At 36.4% G+C, this 20849-nt stretch overlaps 1 protein-coding gene across 1 annotated transcript in view; it reads left to right on the top strand.

Moving 5' to 3' along the window:
- The window catches only part of MDFIC (MyoD family inhibitor domain containing), a 49763-nt gene extending 29483 nt beyond the window's left edge, over positions 1-20280 (top strand). The window contains 2 exon segments of the mRNA XM_027457532.3: positions 5767-6042; positions 16715-20280. Of these exon segments, the coding sequence (XP_027313333.2) occupies positions 5767-6042; positions 16715-16962 (524 nt within the window). The 3' untranslated portion in view covers positions 16963-20280.
- The last annotated feature ends 569 nt before the right edge of the window (positions 20281-20849 follow it).

Here is a 20849-nt window from a genome sequence, read left to right as displayed (position 1 = left end):
ACTATCTGTCATTTGCTTTATTTTCCCCCTCAAGCCTGGGTTTGTGTTATGAAGTACTGATAAGAAACAGAGGCCTGATTCTTACCTTCTTACCATGTGGTCTCTTCAGCATGATCCATGCAGAGCAAGTAGAAGCAGCTACCGCTGAGATCAAACAATTTTCCAGGCTCAAATTAGCATGCAGATCTTGCCTTTCAACATTAACGGACCAAAGCAGGACCTCTCTATTTCCAAAAAAAAAAATTCATTCACTTAGTGTTTTTGCAACTTTTTTGGGGGAGGCAGAGAATTGACAAGCATATTCTGAACTGAAGTACTATTCCGTATTTTCTCAATATGTGAGAATGCCAAAGGTTATATTTTTTTTTACACCCACCAGTTTTGCATTTTTATTCCACCCTAGTCCACCTGCAAAAATATTGTTTCTATGGCCTGATCTGATGTCATGAACTGATGTGTCATAAGTTAAGAAAAACAGTGCTCTTACCTCTCCAGGTATGTAGTCAGATGATCCAGGCTGTCAGTGGAAATTTTTTTTTCTTTTTTTTTTTTTCATCAGTGACATTGGCCAGCCTATCAAACTCCATAGGCATCTGTATCAGATGCCTTGGAATTGCTTTTGATGTGATTAGGGTACTAATTAGCTGTCTCAATTTTTATCTCCCTCCTGATGTTTTCTTTTGATTCACTTTGACTCCGAGGAGCCTGTATTCTGTGATGTTTGTTTTTGTATTGTGTCTAAAATCCCTAATGATAGCTTAAACTGTCCTCTTTTTGTCGAGTATTTCCCTGTGTTTACATACATTTTTCTGTTAAATGCATACATCAGGACTTTTCTCATAAGAATAGCTGTTATTTTCTAGAGGTGTAAACCATGTATTGTCAGTGTGAATATATATGTGCTATGGATTTTACAGTCCAAAGGAGAATGTGCATAGTAACTTCATCTAAAACCATCGGAATCATAGCAAGTGTTTAGTACTTGAATATTTATTCACCAGATAGTAACATTACAATTAAATTATTATGTAAAGCCAGTTAAATAACAGCAGAAGTTACTGTATTAAGGCCCACTTTGCAAGGAAACCAATGACAAGGAAGCAGTGAAACATGCTAATAGATTTTATGCTATAGCAATATATTGGCTTTTTATTGCTTTTCCACAGGCAGCAGATTCATGTATAGTTATTACTAGCTACATTATCTGCTAGTTTTCTATCAAAAAAGATTCAATCTATTGAATCATTAATCCAATATTTATCATTCTTATTGAAAATCCACTAGTGTTAGTACTATATAAAATATTGACTTAAATGTACTGGTTTTGCTAAAGATTAAAAACATATTAACCTAAAAAGCACATTTCTTAGGACATTTGAAACTATTCATTCTGGATGTTTAAACTGACAATATTTCTGTGTTGTGTGAGGAATGATTTTTATTTCTTTAAAAATCATTGGCATACAGTAAGTGACCAATGCCATACTGATTTGAAGATGCTGAATGTTCATACAACTCATATTTGAAATTTTGATGTGTATTGCATTAGTTACTGAATATCAAGAATAAAATTTTTGCTCATACATAGAGTGCAAAATGGGATCTTTTGTAGCAGCACACGGCCTGTTTAGAATGATATAACAGGCGCTGAATGTTCACATATCAAACAAAATGCCATCTTTCTGTAGAAAAGAGGTGTCAAAAAGTTTCTTTGTACCTTTAACGCATGTGATTATGTAGTACAAAATGCAGAGTTTGTAAAATTTCTTGAATATACAGGCAAAAAATGAATAATTCAAAACAACTCATAAGTTCTACATTCTATTGTATCTTTTATAACGCAGGCAGAAGATAGCATTGTGTTCCCAGTAGAGCTGAATTTGCACAAGTTACACCTCTGAAAATGCCAGATGGTCTATGGTCTACTTTTGAGAGCTGTCACATATGTAAAGATTTGAAAAAAGAAAGACAGCTGAATGAGAGCAGTGGATCATTAAAGAGAGAGTGAGAGTCCCTGGGTATCACTATGTTTTAAGAAGCATTGTGTCGTTCCCCATATTACACTTCTTTTTTTTTTTTTTTTAAGATATACACAACCTTTAAAAAATAAGGTAAAAATATTTCTGTTTTAAACTGAGTGGTTGTAGCTTAATCTTGGAACTGTCAATTGCTTTTGTTCTTTATGCTAGAATGCGGTCATATGGTTCCTAATTGGTTTCAAGTGTGTTTTAACCATAAGATTCAAGTCTCCCTAGTGCAAAATTATCAATAAAGTTAAAATAAATTTAAATTGAGATAACTAATCCATTTGGGGTTTTATTCCATTTTGATTTGACCTGCATATCATATGTGAATACTGTAAAGCCAGTCAGCTAAAAAGTTGTATGGTAATGCTGAAAGACTGAAGCATGAGTACTTTGGGAACAGGATTATTATTAACACCCTACCCCCCCCCCCCAAAATAAGCAAACAAAACCCCCACTACCATCATAAAAATACTAATAAAAGCAAAAACAGTAATTGTTTAGATTCCCCAAGCCTTTACATTCACCTACAATTTGACAGAAAAACACAAAAAGCTTGTAATTTTGTAGATTGAATTTTGGATAATTTCTCATGGAATAGAATCATAGAATATCCTAAATTGGAAGGGACCTGGAAGGATCACTGAGTCCAACTTCCAGATCCCCAAAAGGGCTACCCAAGAATCAATGGGTGACAACATGTCCAAGAGCACTGTCCAAATGCTTCTTGAACTCCAGCAGGAGTGCCATGACCACTGCCCTGAGGAGCCTGTCCCAGTGCCTGACCACCCTCTGGGTGCAGAACCTTTCCCTAACCCCCAGCCTGACCCTCCCCTGTCCCAGCTCCATGCCATTCCCTCGGGTCCTGTCGCTGTCCCCAGAGAGCAGAGCCCAGAGCCTGCCCCTCTGCTCCCCTCCTGAGAGAGCTGCAGGCCGCCATGAGGCCTCCCCTCAGCCTGCTCTGCTCTGGGCTGAACAAACCAAGGGACCTCAGCCACTCCTCATACATCTTCCCCACTGGACCCTTCACCGTCTTTATAGCCTGCCTTTGGACACTCTCTAATGGTTTTATGCTGTTGAAAGCACCAGAAATACATAAACAAGTGCAAAATGCTACCACCAATTTATCTGTCTTGAAAAAGATCATAACTGTCAGTTTAGAAGCTTTAGAGACTTATGCTGGTAATGAGTCTGCTCCTATTTTAGGCAAGAGAAAACTAAAAAACTTGTTTTGGGGCTCCCATGATAGTCTGGAAATGTAAACAGCAAATATGTGCTGGAATTGAATTCCAGAGGCAAGAAAGTACCTTGCCTATGCTTCTGCTCATACATTTTTCAAGCAATAATGCAAAACTGAAATGAACAGCAGCTTTGGTATTGCCATTGAAAACTTTTGTAGGCAAGTTAGTTCAAGTGTAAGGATACCTTTGTACTCCTGCTCTGTTGGCCTGGAAGCTCACGAGCAGTTACTGTTGCCAATGGAATGTAATAATCTTTGTCACTGCCGCATCTTTGGGGAGTCTAATAGCATAAATGTTCCTCTAGCCCTTCTCTTCTTACCTGCAACAGAAACTTTTCACTTTTATAAAGTAGGTTTACAGTTCGTGTTACTTTGGCCTAGACTGATTTGTGCAGTGTAGGGTATATTTTCAAAGTCTTATTTGCTCTGACTAAAAATGTCAAATGGAAAATAAAAACAAACAACATCCCCCCCTCCTTTTTTCCCCTTTCCTTTCCTTTCCTTTCCTTTCCTTTCCTTTCCTTTCCTTTCCTTTCCTTTCCTTTCCTTTCCTTTCCTTTCCTTTCCTTTCCTTTCCTTTCCTTTCCTTTCCTTTCCTTTCCTTTCCTTTCCTTTCCTTTCCTTTCCTTTCCTTTCCTTTCCTTTCCTTTCCTTTCCTTTCCTTTCCTTTCCTTTCCTTTCCTTTCCTTTCCTTTCCTTTCCTTTCCTTTCCTTTCCTTTCCTATTTAAACCAAGATTTAGTTTAAGATTAATCTAAAGTTTAATCTGGACAAGTATATGATAGTTGGAGGAAGCAATGTGTATATGATATCAGTGTCCTTGATAAAAGGGAAGTGTTGAGGCTTTATTAGGCAAATTCAGAACTGGGAGTCCTTTTAAAGACCATACTGGTCTGTGTGTCCTGATAGAATTCCAGAATGGTTTGGGTTGGAGGGGACCTTAAAATCACCCACTTCCAACCTCCTTGTCATGGGCAAGGACGCCTCCCACTAGATCAGGTTGCTCAGGGCTTCATCTAACCTGGTCTTGAACACCTCCAGGGCATCTGCAACCTATTCCAGTGTCTTTCCACCCTCATAGTAAAGAATTTCTTCCTTATATCTAATCTAAATCTACCCTCTTTCAGTTTAAAACCATTACTGCTTATCACTACACCCCCTGACAAAGAGTCCCACCCACAGCTTTACAGCAGGCGTCCTTTAGGTACTGGAAGGCTGCTTTAAGGTCTCCTCAGAGTCTTGTCTTCTCTAGGCTGAACAACCCCAATGCCCTCAGCCTGTCTTCGTAGGAGAGGTGCTCCAACTCCTTGATCATCTTTGTGGCTATTGGTAGTATTTTAGTATTTGTCCAAAAGTTTAGTCATGTGTATCTGAAGCGAACAGTGTAGCTGTTTCCTTTAAATGAAACTAAAATTACCTACACTTTTAAAAATGTATATTTTATGTAAAATAATATACTACATATATATAATATACATACAAAGCTATACTGTGAAATCATCAGAAAATTTACATGAATTGTTTAAAGAGATAATGAATTGCAGTCCTGAACAGTGTTTGCTTTTACTACTGGTGTTGTCTAATCTCTCTGAGAGTTCAGTGAAAATCTTAAAGAAAAACTGGGGAGTTGGGAGAGGGAGGACGGCTTTTTTTTCTTGACATTAAATTTATAAATAGTCAAAGATAGGCCTTCTTGAAAACCTCTTTATGTCCAAGCAAGATAACAGTGTTTTGATTAGGAGATGTGATTGGTCTGATGCTTTATGATTATGAAATCTTGTGTTACTATCTTTATAGTTTAATTAGTTTCAGAACTTAGTTTTTTTGTTGTTGGTGGTGGTATTTTTTTTTGTTTTGTTTTTTAAGGTTCTTGAAGATTGTGACTGTTTTTGTTCTTCCCAGCAATCCATGAGTTTAAGCTCAATCTGGTGTTAGTTACCAGAATACTCCTATTCATATCTAATATACTGGTAGCCTTTCAGACTTGTCACTCTCGTTATTTTCCGAAGACTGGCAGACTGGCTAACTGGTAGTTTCACTTCTCTTTCTGCAGTCTCTATCTTCTTTTCTGTACAATTTTCTCCTTATTGTTTGTGTTTCCTCCCATTCTTCATCTGGCTTTCTTTAGCCCAACTTTACCTCAGTTTTAATACTTTTTTTGCTCCCATTCCTGACTTTTTACTTCTTCCCATTGGTTATCTTGTTCTCTCTGTCTAGTTCAGAAACCTATGAAACAGTGCAGTGTGGATTCTACATCTCATCTAGACATGCAGCATATATTTTTTTAATTACATAATAATAATTTAATAATGGTTAAATTTAATAATTTAATTGTAATCATTTTTAATTTAGGGATATTTTTTGCTTTCTTGTTTTGATGGAAGATGTTAACTTTTCAAACTGTTCTCAGAACAGTAAGAACAAAGAATTCCCAGTCTTGCCTGAAATGTTCAGTTATCAATTTACAGTTTTAATTAACACTTTCTTTCCCTTTCATTTTAAGCACAACCTCAACGCTTGCCTCAGCCAAATACTTCAGCACTGGAAAGGGGTGAGGAAGAAAGTGGCAAAGTACAAAATGGCCATGTGGGCCTGAGTAATGGAAGTGGAATTCACAATGGGGTCAAGCATGCATCTGCAGACAACAGAAAACTTTCATCTCCTGTTTCAGAAAAAATGCACAGAAAAATTCAGTCCACCTTGTCTGTCAACAGTGACGGCAGCAAGAAGAGTAAAATAAGCTCTGCATTTTCTCAAAAGCCAGGTACTTCACCTGAAGGTAAGTAGATTTTTTTATTAAAAAAAAAAAAAAAAAAAAAAAAACAACCAAAAAAAAAAATGAATAAAGACTAGCCAAACTCCATTCTCACTAATAATTACACAATCAACTCAAAGTAATTGAAGAGCATGACTCATGCTCCAGAAGCAAATAGAAATCATTATGATAAAACATAAGTTACTTCCCCAAAGGAAAATATTAAGTATTTGAAGGAAATTGAAGCAATGGGAGATTTCTTGCTCTCAAACATTTGGCCAGCATAGTCTGGTGATGTTTAATTCTTTGTAGTTAGTATCTTGAACTGATAGAAATTCCAGTTAACGGCGTAACGGGTAGACCAGAAAAATGTTAAAGCACTACTTCATAACATACTACACATAACATAAACATACTTAATTGTATACTTAATTGTATGCTTAAATACATAGTAACTACTACATTGTTAATACTTAACAATGGCAGGTTCCATGACTGTAGAGTTTGTTTTTAAAAATGTTCTGTTAGGAGATATTCTGACTAGCTGTGAGGTCTGAACACTAAATAACAAAATTTGGAAATGTGCTTTGATGATGAATGTGTCTTATGCTATATTTAGGCTGTAAATACTTTAATGAAAAAGCTTCATATTCCCTATGCACAGCTTAAATAAACAAAAGTAAATAATTTTGCCATATTTTTTTTCAGCTCTGTGTGTGTTTTCACTGCTTGCAATTACTCTAATGGTCCCAGAGTTCCTGAGCCTCTACTCAATCTATTGCCTTCCCATTAGCACTAATATACTCAGAGAGCTTTGCTCCTGCCCATTACAGGAAGGGTGCAGAAGCTCTATAAATTTTATTGGTTTGAGGCAGGCTTTCTTTCAGAATGCAGGTCAGATCCATAGGTGCATCTAGTTAAAAAAAAAATAAATAAAAACATCTTGAGGGGTAAGAAAAGACACAGATTATCAGAAAAACAGGAGGCTGTACTGTTCAGTGAAATGGGGAGGATTCTCAGTGTGGATGGAAGCAAAAGGGATCAGAAAGACTGTATGTATGTAGTGGCTTGGGTGAAACCCACTGATTTCAGTGGACTGACTTCTTTTGGCTTCTACTACTTCAATCAAGCCTACTGCGTGCATCTATGTAATAATATCAAGTAGAGCTTCATTTGTACTGGGCCATGGGCTGGTCTTCCTTGCTGTGGTTTATTTTCATATATATCTTCAAGAACCTAATGTTATTTTTGACTTGTGCTTTCAGTTCTAAAATTTCTTTCCAAAACTGAGATTTCATTCTTGCTATATTCCCCTTCTCTCTTCCCGTTATGTGAAAAACAGTTCATCCTCCAGCCTTGCATTTTTCTTATATATTTTTCATTCATGCAATATCAAAAAACTGGAAGTCAAGAAAAATAGATCTGTTCACAGAGCTGATACAAAGTGGCAATTGCTAAATTTAAGATATTCAAACTCTGAGAAACAAATTCTAGCATTATACAGAGATAGGTTTTGTTCTGTCCATGCCCTTATATACTTATTTATGGTTAACACTTCCTTTTTCTTCTAAAATTGCAGTTTAATTGCATTTAAACCAATAATAAGTACTAATAAGTACCACTTATTAAGTAATAAGTACTAATTAGTACCACTAATAAGTACTGTGACTGAGGATTTCATAGACACTCTTTTGAGATGGTATACACAAATTAATTTGGACACAAGTTCTACAACTTCATATTCTGAATCTTTTGTAGGCAGAGGTATTTTTTGTGAACAGTTTTGTATTCTTGATCTAATGACATTTCTGTAGAAACTATTGAAAAGATTCACAGACAGATGGAGCAGATAGGAAACGATTTGAAATTGTCCCTTTTCCCTTTCCTCCCCTTCCCTCTCCTCCCTCTGCCATCTGCATTTTTATATGAAGATCTAGACCATGGAGTCAAGTCAGCATTCCAATATATGCTGTTTAGAAACACTTCACATCCAGTGAGGCTTAGGAGGGTGTAAGTGCATTCACTAACTCTGCTCTTCCTCTGCATCTATTATTAATCCATATCATCCCTGAAGAAATCTTACTCAGCTCCATGACTTACACTACAAAAACAAAAAAACAAACAACAAAAAAACACAAAGGAATTATGAAAGAGTTGGAGTATCTCTTTTAAAAAACAGTTTTTAAACACTGTTTCAGTTCTAAGGATTTTTCAAAAGGACTGGATAGGTTTCACTGCATGTTGTGAAAAAATGATTATATATATTTTTTAATTTATATAATAATGTTAATGATATTTAACATGTTTTGTGTCAGAAGTGTCACAGTTCTTGCAAGACTGTGGTCTGTAGACTACTGGCAAAGTGAATTGTCACTTTGCACCTATGATATGTAGCACAGAGCAACCTTGGAAACCTGAAAAAGAAATTGAAAATGAGTAAAAAAAATGAGACAATTTAGTTGCTGCTTTTGGAAGTTTCTGTTTAACTACACACAAGAGGAGAAGAAAGGAGGAACAGTCAAAAGCAACTTAAAGAAGGAAGGAAATCTGAAGGAGACAGTAAAGAGGCAGCTGAACAGTAAATCTAGGTGTTAGGAAATGAAGAGAGGTAACTGAGTACATACATACAAGTGTATCAGAATGGTGGGACACAAATAATAACGATGTACCCAGGGCTGGAGAAGAAAAGGTGAAAAGAAACTGGGCAGTGGGGGGATGGAAGAGGAATTTAATTAACAGAACAGGTGGAAAGGAGGGGCAAAATGAAATAAACACTAATTATTTTGTAAAATACATGTACAAGCTGAGCTTTTCTACCAAGAGTGTATGAAGCTTTATGATAAACTTTTTTTTTTTTTTTTTTTTTTTTTTTTAAATAAAGCATTTTTTTAAAGGAAGTTAATGGTGGAGAGAAGGAACACAAGTTTTCAAATGGAGTTCTCACTTGTGGTCAAGTTGCTGTGACCTCACAGATTACTACGATTGTTAGGGTAGCAACCAAAATTCTGACAACCTGTCATAATCTGAGTTTAGATTAGCACTGAGTTTAGCACTTCACATATTTGAAACGTTGAGAGCATGCAACTACTGTGCTCATCTGGACAGGATAGCTCATTAAACTACTGTAAGCAGATCATGAGCCAGACTCCTTTATGTATGGCAGATCTTTATTTCATTCCTTTTCAGGCTCCCTAAACCAGAGAGGCAGGACAAGGCATCTTCTTTCCAATTATTATTTTTTTTTTCCCCAAAATAGGTCACTGGAAGTTTAATAAAGCTAGATAGCTAGATGCAGGAGAGAGGTAGATAAAGCTTGCAGCATGTGTGTGTATGTGCATATACAAAGGTGCAAAGGAGCTTTTTCCCTTTCTTTTCTTCCCCTTCCCCCTTTCCCTTTCTTCCATTCTCTTCTCCTTTTTTTTTTTTCTTTTTTCTTTCTCCTCTCTCCTCTCTTTCTCTCTTTCTTTCCCTCCTCTTTCTCCCACTCTCTTTCTCTTTCTCAAATTTTCTTTCCTTCTCTTTCATCCTTTCTTTCTCTCCTTTTCTCATTTTCTCTCCTGCTTTCTCCCTCCTTTTTCTTTAATTTTCTTTTTTTTTTTTTTTTCTTTTTTATTATTTCTTACATGCACTTCTGAAATCGGCCCTATCAGCCCTTAGACAGCTACTTAATCAATATCCTGCAAATCTCTTTACTTGTGCCAAAATTTCCATTGTTATCTTTTGGAACTTGCTTTAAACTGGAGTTCTGTCTGAGCAAGAAGTATTTTAGTACTTTAAACTGTTTGTTAGACAAGGTTGTGTCAGAAGGCAGTTGTCAGTCAGGCAACTAACATTATCATATGGTCAAAACTATCATTTTAAAAAAAATATTTTGAAAAGCAGTGTGTTTTAAGCATGGTTTGTACTTTTGCTTGCATAGAAATCTTGGCATATGTTTTACACATTGTGTTAAACAAGCGAGTGGAACACAGGGCCTGCAATGAAGAAAGATCTTTCCACAGCATCCATTTTATAAGGTCACAGTCCAGCTGGCATCTAACTAGTGTCAGTATTTGCCTTGATGAACAATGGGAATGAAAGCTGCAGATTTGAAGGAAGTCTTAGGTATTGTAAATTGGCACGTTTCATAGTATTTCTATATGTTTAACATAAAGAACCTGGATCATTTTTCTTTCAAGGTTACGTCTGTATTAAGAGTTTAGAATATAGGCTTTGATGAAAGTTTCTATTGATTTTGCAGTGTTCTGTTCATTTTGCCTGTTCAGGCAATATTTTAATTTTCTTGATCAAGAGAGATGATCATTTTCTATTTTAAAAAGCTGAAATATCACCTGTCATGATTTGTAACTTTATTGACCCCCATCTAAATAAATGGAGCTCTGTTTTCCAGGGATAGCTATACTCCATCTCACATGTCAGTTTATTCTGTCTGGTTTTCTTCTTTTTATTTCAGAATTTTAGTGGACATGGTGAATTTTCTAAAAGAGGATGGGAAGCAGAAGCTGCACAGGAGCTCCACATAGTATGGGCATGGCATTGTGTTAGCGCACGTGCAGCTGCTCTGTAAGCTGACATCCCACCTCTGGGTAACACACACCTTTTAGAAATGTGGGCTGGGGCAGTTTCTCCATGGCTCACCTCCTGTTTGTAGCTGAGTGCTGTGCTGATCTGGCCAGGGCTATTATTCCTGGCCATGGCTTATCCCTGCCTGCGCCGGTGGCAGGAAGCCTACAGCGCCTGCTGGGGCTTCTGTTCAGGGCGCTGCGGGGGCCCGGCACGAACACCCGCTGAGGACCTCAACCGGCACTTTGATTGCGGGTTTGCCCTTTTTTGATTCTTGCTGTGAGACAGCAGAGTGCCTGGAGATTTGTTTTGAGTTGTCTGAACTCCGTGGATATAGTTAGTAAAAAGCTGACCAAGGTCAGTATGCTGTAAGTGAGCTTATTTACCATTACAGACAGGGAAACCTTTTATCATATGTGACCTGCCTGCTTGGTATGAAAGCTTATTGGGTCAGTTTGTGAGAGGTTAGTGTCAAACATTACAAAAGCAGCACAGATCAGCCTGCCTGTGTGCTTCTCTGTACACTTTTTTTCAGTTTAACTTCTGCAGATCTTGTACAGTTTAGATGATAGTTCTCTTAAAATCTGTTTCTTAAGCAAAGCTGCATCTTTTCATAAAAATGAAAAGGAGGGGATAAAAGGGAAGCTGAAATAAAAGAAACATATGTGTGAGTATTTACAAGAAATTAGATATCAGAACAATGTGTGTATGGAAAGATTTTAGAAATAAAAAGTAACGTGCAAATGTTTGAAGACATGTACATAGACAAAAATTAAAGCTGTTTCATTGCTAATATTATTTCTTTTCTTTAATTGAACATAGCTATTATAACCATGATAAGATATAATGTGGGGCTCCCTGGACTTTGAGTATCAGTGGATAAACAGTTTTAAGAGATTTTAAGCTGCTAGTCTGGATATTGTCTGAGATAACGTTTATAGCCCAGTTAAAGTAGGTGTTATTTGTAACATATACGCTGGCTACATCAGCACAAGGTAGCTGGAATTACATGTATGATCTAAGCAACAAAAACTTGGACAAGTTTGCTGAGCTTCTATTTGCCTTGGCATTGTTTTAAGAGTTTTCATGAAGTTCCCTAACAAATCTGTGACTTTTGGGGATGTGCCAAAAGTCTGAGGAAACAGCTTTAAACAGCTTTACTTACACTGGTATTTAAAAACGCTGCATGAGATGACCCTTTTAACTTCAGGTTGAACTTTTATCCCAGGATAATAATGAAAGGGTAATTGTGGATGAGATTGTGTGTCTGAAAGTGAATCTGTTTTTTTCCACTAACAGTGGGCTGGTCTAATAAGATATATTCTCAGTGCCTACAGACCAACCCTATCATAATTTATGTCATCCAGCATAGTTTCTGGGAGCTTGAATCCTACTCAACAAATGTGATACAATGTTTTGACTGGCATGGTGTAGTTTGGAAGTCTGGAGGAAAGTCTTCATTAATGGTGGTCTTATGTAATGAGAAATAGACTAGTTTCTTCTCTCTCTGTGAAAGTATTTAAGTGAAAACTTAAATTCCAAGAAACTTAGAAGTTAACTATTTATCAACATTGCTGCATCATGAACAGCAAGGAAGATGCAGTTTGGTCCTTAGTAAAAGGGCACCCCTAATTCTCATTTTCATGACTATCTCTAATGGGGAAAAAAAAATTAAAAAAAAACTTTTATCCTAAAAAATAATAATAAAATAAAATAAAAATACCACTTATATCACTTTAAACTAGCTACTTTTAAGGTAACATAGGTGTTGTGTCACAACTTATATTGCTGTATCATTTCTTTAACAAAAAAGGCTAAAATATGTTAAAAGTTTCTAGAAAACATGTTATCAGGCCTTAAGATCATCAAATTTACTTTTTAATTTTTTTTTTCCAAATATATAAATTACATTTAATTCCAATTGGAATAATTTGTTCCACTATTCACTTATCTGCAAAAACTATTAGGATTTTGATGTAGTAAGTTCAAAGAGAGGATATTAAGTATAGTCTTAACATGTTAAATTAGTTGGTATGGGTACCAGGGAAGAATGATCAGGGAGTGCAAACAGTAGAATATATATTAGTGGTATCCAACATGGTATTGATAAACCTGGTATTCTCTCTTTGGGAGTTTTATATAGTATCTTCTTCACAGATGGCTTTCTCTGACCATGGCATCCTACAACAACAACCAAAGGAAGTATTTTAAACTCTATAAATTTTTCTTTGAAACTGGCAGATTGGGGTATGAATATGGGTACTAGTCAAGAATGTTTTGTATAATATATAGATATAAAATCATAGAAACATAGAATATCCTGAATTGGAAGGGACCTACAGCGATCATCAAGTCCAACTCTACCCAAAAATCAGACCCTGTGTCTGAGAGCATTGTCCAAATGCTTCTTGAGCCCTGGAAGGCTCAGTGCCATGACCACTTGCTGGGAAGGCTGTGCCAGTACCCAACCACCCTCTCAGTAAATAACCTTTCCCTAACATCCAGCCTGAACCTTGGACCCTGGAGCTATGTTATGAGACATTAAGGTCTTGTGTCACTGCTATTACAAAAAACACCACGACTGCATCTTTTCATCTTATTTATAATTGCATCAGGAGATAAGCTAAGAAGTAGGAGTCATACATGAAAGTCATTCTTCCAACAATCCATCCAGAAAAAAGGTATTGCTGATTTTTAGAGTCATGATTCTGAATTCAGCTGGTCAGGCAGAGCTAGGTAACAGCATGTTTTACCAAGTGTTGAATACACAAGGAAATTAAAATAAACAACAACAACAAAATTCTTTTAGCGTTTCAGTCAGTGAAGAAGAGATGGAAAGATCCTCACTGAGTTTATGCTATAGCATTAAAGGCAAAGGCAAAAAAATATTATTTCTTTCTGTTATCTTGGGCCATATTTGGTAGCTGTTACCTTGGAAATATCATAATTTAAACCAACATGGCCTCTACGTTTAAGTATCGATTTAGTGTAAAGGGAAATTATTATTTTATTTATTTATTTATTTATTTTGAGGGGGGGGTTGGGTCCAGAAAGTGCAGTCCCTTTTGGTTTAATTTATGAATTGTTTCTCTTGTCCATCAAAAAATATATATGTTATAATTTATATAAATGTTTAGTTCTTACCCTTCAATTTTACATATCCCTGTATGAAGCATGCAAGATTTGTCTGAGCATCTTGTTTTCAATACTGATGCTCATAAAGTTTTATTAAGGTGTTTTGTTTAAAAGTTATTTGTAGAACAAAATCTGTTATGGTACTTGGTTCTTGCAGTTGTATTTTAAAGATGTAAAATACTAAAAATCTCAGTTCTTCAAATATGAAGGCTTCTTAGATACAACTCTTGGCTTCTTTATCTTTTTCCTTTGCATTAAAAGAAAATCTGAAAGGAGATTGTACCTGAACAAATTTAACACCATCTCCATGACAACCAGCTAATTAATCGCTATTGGTATGGCTTTGGTCCTCTTCCATGAACGGATACTCCCCAGCTTTATTTCACATATCTTCTGTGTTTTCTATGAAGGTCATTTATTTAGTGACAGCATTTCCTAGGAAAAAGCAGCCTTTTTAGTACAGGCAACAATTGTCTTTAAAAATAGCTCAATCTTACCTGCATTTTTCTTCTTTTTGATGTTTAAATTTTCTTTTTCACTTGGGTGTATATGCTCATTATGTATGTTGTGACTGTGACGACACTGCAGTACAGGCATTCCCAAGATAAGTTTGGATCTAACTCACGTAATAATTAGGAGAAATCCATCTGCAGCATTGTGGAGGTAGTGTGAACTAAGGATTCAGGTAGTTGCTTTCATTCTTGGGAAAGATTTTGCAAGTGGTGTTGAACTGTGAGCTGCATTGCTGTGAGTATTGTGTGTTTAGCTGCTGGCTGGGTTAAATCACAACAGCTTGCTAGTGTAAAATCAGCTCTGTTCTATCCTGCAGTCAGTTTCTTCAGTGTTAGTGATACATTGATTCAATCAAGATACTTGCCAGGGTTACTCCATCATTTTAGATATTATAAATATGTTTTAGAGTCTTGGTAATTGTATTACTTCTGCAAATAATTGCAGGCTTTCCCCAAAAATAACAGCCTCCAACCTGTGATTTCTATGAAGATTCAGTACTTGGTCAGAGGAAATGTCTGCATAGTTCAATATCCTGTTTTTGCTAATGGCTTCTCATAGCAGATACCTGTGAGGGACTCTAGGAACAGAAAGGATGAGATGATGCAGGATATTTTCCCCAGAACAACTTCCCAATCTTCAAATATCTGTGGATAAAGGAGTTAAAGGCTTGCAAGCTGTAAGAAGAAAAACAAAAGCTGTTTATGAAAGAACAATATTCTCCAACTGAATGTTTTGTGTATTTTAAAGTTTTCATTTTCTTTCTGGGCTGGCTGTACACTGCCTCTTACAAATTAAATATGCTTCACAGACTTTATATACTTACTATTGCCTGAATGGTTACACTCAAAGATTTATGGTCAACAGTTCAATATCCGGGTGGAGATGAGTGATGAGTGGTGTTCCTTAGGGATCTTTACTGGATCCAGTATGGAACATCTTTGTCAGTGACATGGGCAGTGGGATTGAGTGCACCCTTACCAAGTTTGTAGATGACACCAAGCAGTGGGATTGAGTGCACCCTTACCAAGTTTGTAGATGACACCAAGCTGTGTGGTGTGGTTGACATGCTGGAGGGAAGGGATGCCATCTAGAGGGACCTTGACAGGCTCCAAAGGTGGGTCTGTGTGAACTACATGCAGTTCAACAAGGCCAATTGCAAGACCCTGCACCTGTGTTGGAGCAATCCCAAGCATGAATACAGGATGAGCAATAAGTGAATTGACAGCAGTCCTATGGAGAAGGATCTGAGAGGTGATTATGGATGAAAAGCTCAATATGAGCCAGCAGTGTGTGCTTGCAGCCCAGAAAGCCGTCGTATCCTGGGTTGCATCAAAAGAATGGCCAGCCAGTTGGGAGAGATTGATTCTCCTTCTCTACTCTGCTCTTCTGAGACCTCACCTGAATAGCTGCGTTCAGCTGTGGGGCCCTCAGCACAAAGGGCATGGACCTGTTAGAGTGGGTCCAGAGGAGGATAATCAGAGGGCTGGAGCACCTCTCCAGGTTGAGAGAGTTGGGGTTGTTCAGCCTGGAGAACAGAAGGCTCAAGGGAAACCTTATAGTGGCCTTCCAGTACTTACAGAGGGCAGGACAAGGGGTAATGGTTTTAAACAGAAAGAGGGAAGATTTAGATTAGATATAAGGAAGAATTTCTTTACTCTGAGGTGGGGGGAAGGCACTGGAACAGGTTGCCCAGAGAAACTGTGTATGCTTCATCCCTGGAAATGTTCAAGGCCAGGCTGGTTGCGGCTTTGAGTAATGGGATTTGTGGGAGACACCTTCCCATGGCAGGGGGGTTGGAATCTTTAAGGTCCCTTCCAGTCCAAACCATTTTGTGATTATATGACAGTGAAAACAAATCCCTCACTCTTCAGTTTCAATTTCATTGGCACATGTTTAATTCCAGTGTTTGTGTTTTTCTGTCCTGTCTCACGGACTTATCAAATGTTTGAAATTATTCTATAGTTGAATAAATTCCATTAAGTTAATTCTTTTGGTGCCTTTTTTTTTTTTTTTTTTTTTTTTTTTTGACAGTGAGTTGCCTTTCCGGTTACCTTATGTAATTTAATAGTACTTGAGAGAGATGAGTATTGACATTCAGGTATAGGTGTGAATTCTCCTGAAACAAAGTAATTGGGACTGAGGATCATGGATATGGATATTTTACATAATAAATGACTGGAGAAATAAATTTAAGTGGACGTTTAGTACTTGGAATTTTCATGAAATGAATTGGAGAAAAGAAGCTTACACCAAAACTGGTAATTGAATAGGAGATGTTAGGCTGCATAAGTGACCTTGAAGATAGGAAACATGTTCTTTATGGTGTTAAGATTATGTCTATTGTGAATCATTGTCTTTCAACAACTTATCTGACATTGTTATGCATCTGTATTCAGAATAACATTTAAATTTTTTTTCTCTCTCTCTCTCTCTTTTTTTTTTTTTTTTAAATATGTGACATTCTACTGAACTGGTATATGTGAAGATTGCTGTGTTCACTGTATCCTGGCTTGCTTGTTCTGTGAATTTCTCACTCTCTGTAACATTGTACTGGGACAAGCATCCTGTGGCATCTGCACATCGGAGGCCTGCTGCTGTTGCTGTGGGGACGAGATGGGAGATGACTGTAACTGCCCTTGTGACATGGACTGTGGCATAATGGATGCATGTTGTGAATCTTCAGATTGCTTGGAGATCTGCATGGAATGCTGTGGGATCTGCTTCCCATCCTGAAATACTTATCCCTTTCTAATCTCTTAAAAACTGGAGAGCTTTTCTTTAAATACATTTGAAGAAAGACAAGGTAAGATTTTCACACAACCAACTGGTATTGCACTGTTCATTCCCTATATATAAATACTTTTTGTAAGCAGTCCTCAAATCTGTCTTCTAACACAAGTTGTATAGTTTTGTATGTGAAACTCAAGCTACATTCCAGCTTCCTTTTGGCTTTGCAAATGGAAGATTTTAATGAAAATTATAGGCCTGATACTGCAGGCAATATATGAGGGCAAAGTTGCCATTTGAATTTAGTGACAGATTTTAGTTGGAGTAAAGACTACAGGACAAAGCCTTAAGTATTTGCCTTTACCTACTTTAACGTTTAAATGCTCAAATGCCTACATACATAACATTCCATTACAGGAATTCTTAAAAGCAAAATGTCTTTGTTTCGGTCTCCTTGGGTTCGAACTAACCTTGTTCTATAATCTTAAACTAAATTCAGTTCTCAACACCACTAACCTACTGTTGGTTTTGCTACCATGGTCACATTGACAATGTTTCTTTTGTTTTGAATATCTCATTTGTTTGAAAGATATTCCTCGTATTATGTTAATAGTACATGTAGATTTGACAATCTGGAGTCAATGTAAATTTTACTATCAATTAGAGTACCAAGGTTTCATTGTTATCAATCAAGACAGAATAGAGAACTTTTGTTCTACTTCATTACTAATATTAGTTGAAATGCTTCTTTTTAGAAACAGACTTTGGAAATCTGTGTAGACATGAAATATATCCATAGACTAATAAATTAACAAATCTTAAAAATTTGGCTATTAAGGGGAATATATCAAAAGTTAACTCAAGAATCTAAATCTGTACATTAGAGGCCCTGCCAGGTTTTGTGGCTTTACAGTTAGTATAATGTAATTTAATATTTATTCATTGTGTGAGCATGATCCATACAAGATTGCACCATTTAAACTGGATATAAAGACCAAATTAAAACCGACTCAATCAAGGAATTCTGTCATCATATATGAGAATATTACATTTGCTTTTTGCATATGTTTTAAGTGATATTTTTTAAAAAGCTATGTAAAAAAGGGATATATTTTAAAAGTATATCCTTTTCATATAAAAATAATATAATTTGAAAAGTTGGTAAGTACAAAGTTAGGATTTGGTTGGCAATTTTTTCCCTATTATACCATTAAGACTTTCTGAGAAAAATCTGTCTTTGTCTTTGCAATTGTGAAATTAATTTAGTCCAATGCATAGAAAGGTTTACGACATTCCCAGATTTAGGGAATAATGGTACCCATTTTATTTCCCATTTGCTAGTTTCTCCCCTCTATGTCTGTAGCTCATTAACTTTACTGCATAAAACCACCTGTACATCTTGATCTCACATACTGAATCTTTCCTACCTACACTTCAGATTTCCTATTTGGAGATTGTTGGATCTAGTAAATTTATACCTTGTTAAAGAGTCATCAATAGCCAATACCATATTTCTGTTAAGTGAATTGATCATAAATGTCTCTTTCCACTGGAGTGAATTCAGTTTATGCAAATGTGACAAACTAAACATCACAGGAATGTGAAGCTAAGTCAACAAATTGCCTTATATTAATCCAAGCTTCTACCTGTGAACACTGACTAGTAGTGCCTACTACTGCAAGTTATCACTGAAGGTAAAATAGCCAAATCCTCAACTATATTTGGGAGCTGGGAGGTGTTACCTTTTGCCTTAACATCTGCATATTGTGGTATATTCTGATGCAATGCAGATTTACTCAGAGGGTGTCTTATCTGCTTTTTGATAGTAACTACAAGAAGTGATCCATATGTGGTGGTTTGGTTTTGTTTTGTTTTCCCCATATGTTGGGCCAGATTCAGATCTGTGTTGCATAAACTGAGTACATTTCCATTAATGTCAGAATTTTCCATTGGTGTAGTTCCAGTTAGAGAGCACAAAGATATTATGGTAATAGGCAGGCTAATAAGCAATCATATAACTAAATTGATAAATTCCCTGAGCTCAGAATCAGGCCCATGGGGCTCAATTATGACTCCTAAAAGTCTGAACCACATTGGGAAGGGGGAAGAGGTGCATTGGTTGAGTGGCAGTGCCTGGAGGCATTTTGCCTTTGTAAGGCATAATGCCTCTGGGGAAATTGGGGGCATCACAGTGAGCACTGGGACTTGATGCACCTTGGAAAAAGTGTAGACAGTGCTTCACCCATTGTAGGCCTATGGTTGACACAGTGGTGGTGGGGCCATGCTCTCTGGGGCCAGGTAGCACCACTAGCTGTCTGTCCTTCCTTGTGTCCTTGTCACCACAGAGAGGTGAATTATGGCTGTTTCCTGTCTGATTGTGCTTCTGGAGGTGGGGAAAAGTACTTCCTGTCTCCTGTCCTGTTAGGACATCCCTGCCCGAGCATTTCCAACGTTGTGTTTGGAAAACTGCACATTTGCATTTCAAGCTTTCAGTGAATACTGGATGTAAAAATTACTTTTACCACAGGATGATATAGTATAAAAAACGAAAATGTTAATCCAGGGAGTATCGTCTGTGTAAAAGAATTATACAATTTATACAATCCCTTGTTTCTACTTACATGAACTCAGATTTTGTTCTGATTGTTTGAAATTATGAAAATCTGAGGAATGTATTTACTATTAAGAACGTATTTCTAGTATTGTACTGTCCAGTACAAATTCTAGATACAAGAGCTCTGTTGATGCATCTATGCATATGTGTACACTCTCCTACACGTGCACACACACAGAGACATATTTCTTTTCCCATTTCATTTGTGAAATACAAGAAAGTGAAAATACTGTGTTTATTAACACAGTGATTAGAACTATAAAATTATTACAGTTCAAAAAAAAATTATGTGATTTGTTTGACATTTAAGTGTAATCTGCTACTATTTGTCATAGAGATATTAGCACTTTTGTAAAATGTATCTTTGTAGCAGAGAATATTAGTATGTAGTTTAAGGATTTCCTTTTTATATTTATATTATTAAATTCTGTTTTGTAATTTTCACTCTGTAGACAATCTTATATGCACCTTGTGTCATTAAAACAATCATAATTAGAAGGAGACAAATGTGAAAATATAGTTTAAAACATCAGAACTTAATTGTATTTTATAAGAGTTCTTGTGAACTTGTACAGTGTTTCAGTATATATCTCTGCAAACTGTCCCATTTTGGAAAAAATGGTAACTTGCTATTTGTATTTTCTATTAACTGGATGTGCTATTCTCAAACACTATTTTGAAATAAAGATCTTTATTTTGAAACTTCGGTATATCTTCTAGTTTTGTCCTGTTACTGTTCTGAATAGTAATTTTTTGTATTATTTGTGATTTTTCTGTTATAACACTTCCTGAAGGCTTTGACCTTCAGGTACTTTGCACAGAGAGCATGGGCCAGAGTAGGTGAGCTGTCTTACAGGTGGATCTGTGCCATTTCGGGTGCCAGAATCTGGGCTAGCATGAATCTCCACCATGTAGCCCAACAATGGAAAGTTCATCATTAAGGAGACAAATTTGTGTCTGAGTGCAATTGTATTAATTACTGTATTGTATTAATATTAATTAATTGTATTAACTCTAGTCATTATTAAATTTGATCAAATTGAGAATAATTTCAATGCATCTGTTGGAACAGTCTGGTTTTCTAAAAGCAAGCTGAACACAGAGTGTTCAGTTGGTTCATAGCACTGCAGTAGATAGATAAAGATGAAATGGCATTTGTGGCCTATGGCCTATTTGTGGCCTATGTACCACTATTTTAAAGCTTATGCTACTTTAAAAACGCAGAAACTGTTGTCTTTTACACTAACTTTCCTACATCTAATTTAAAATTATGTAATGT

This window comes from Anas platyrhynchos, chromosome 1 (assembly GCF_047663525.1).
Source record: "Anas platyrhynchos isolate ZD024472 breed Pekin duck chromosome 1, IASCAAS_PekinDuck_T2T, whole genome shotgun sequence".
NCBI lineage: Eukaryota > Metazoa > Chordata > Aves > Anseriformes > Anatidae > Anas > Anas platyrhynchos.
Note: the sequence above shows the minus strand (reverse complement) of the source record. Positions and strands in the feature narration are given on the sequence as shown.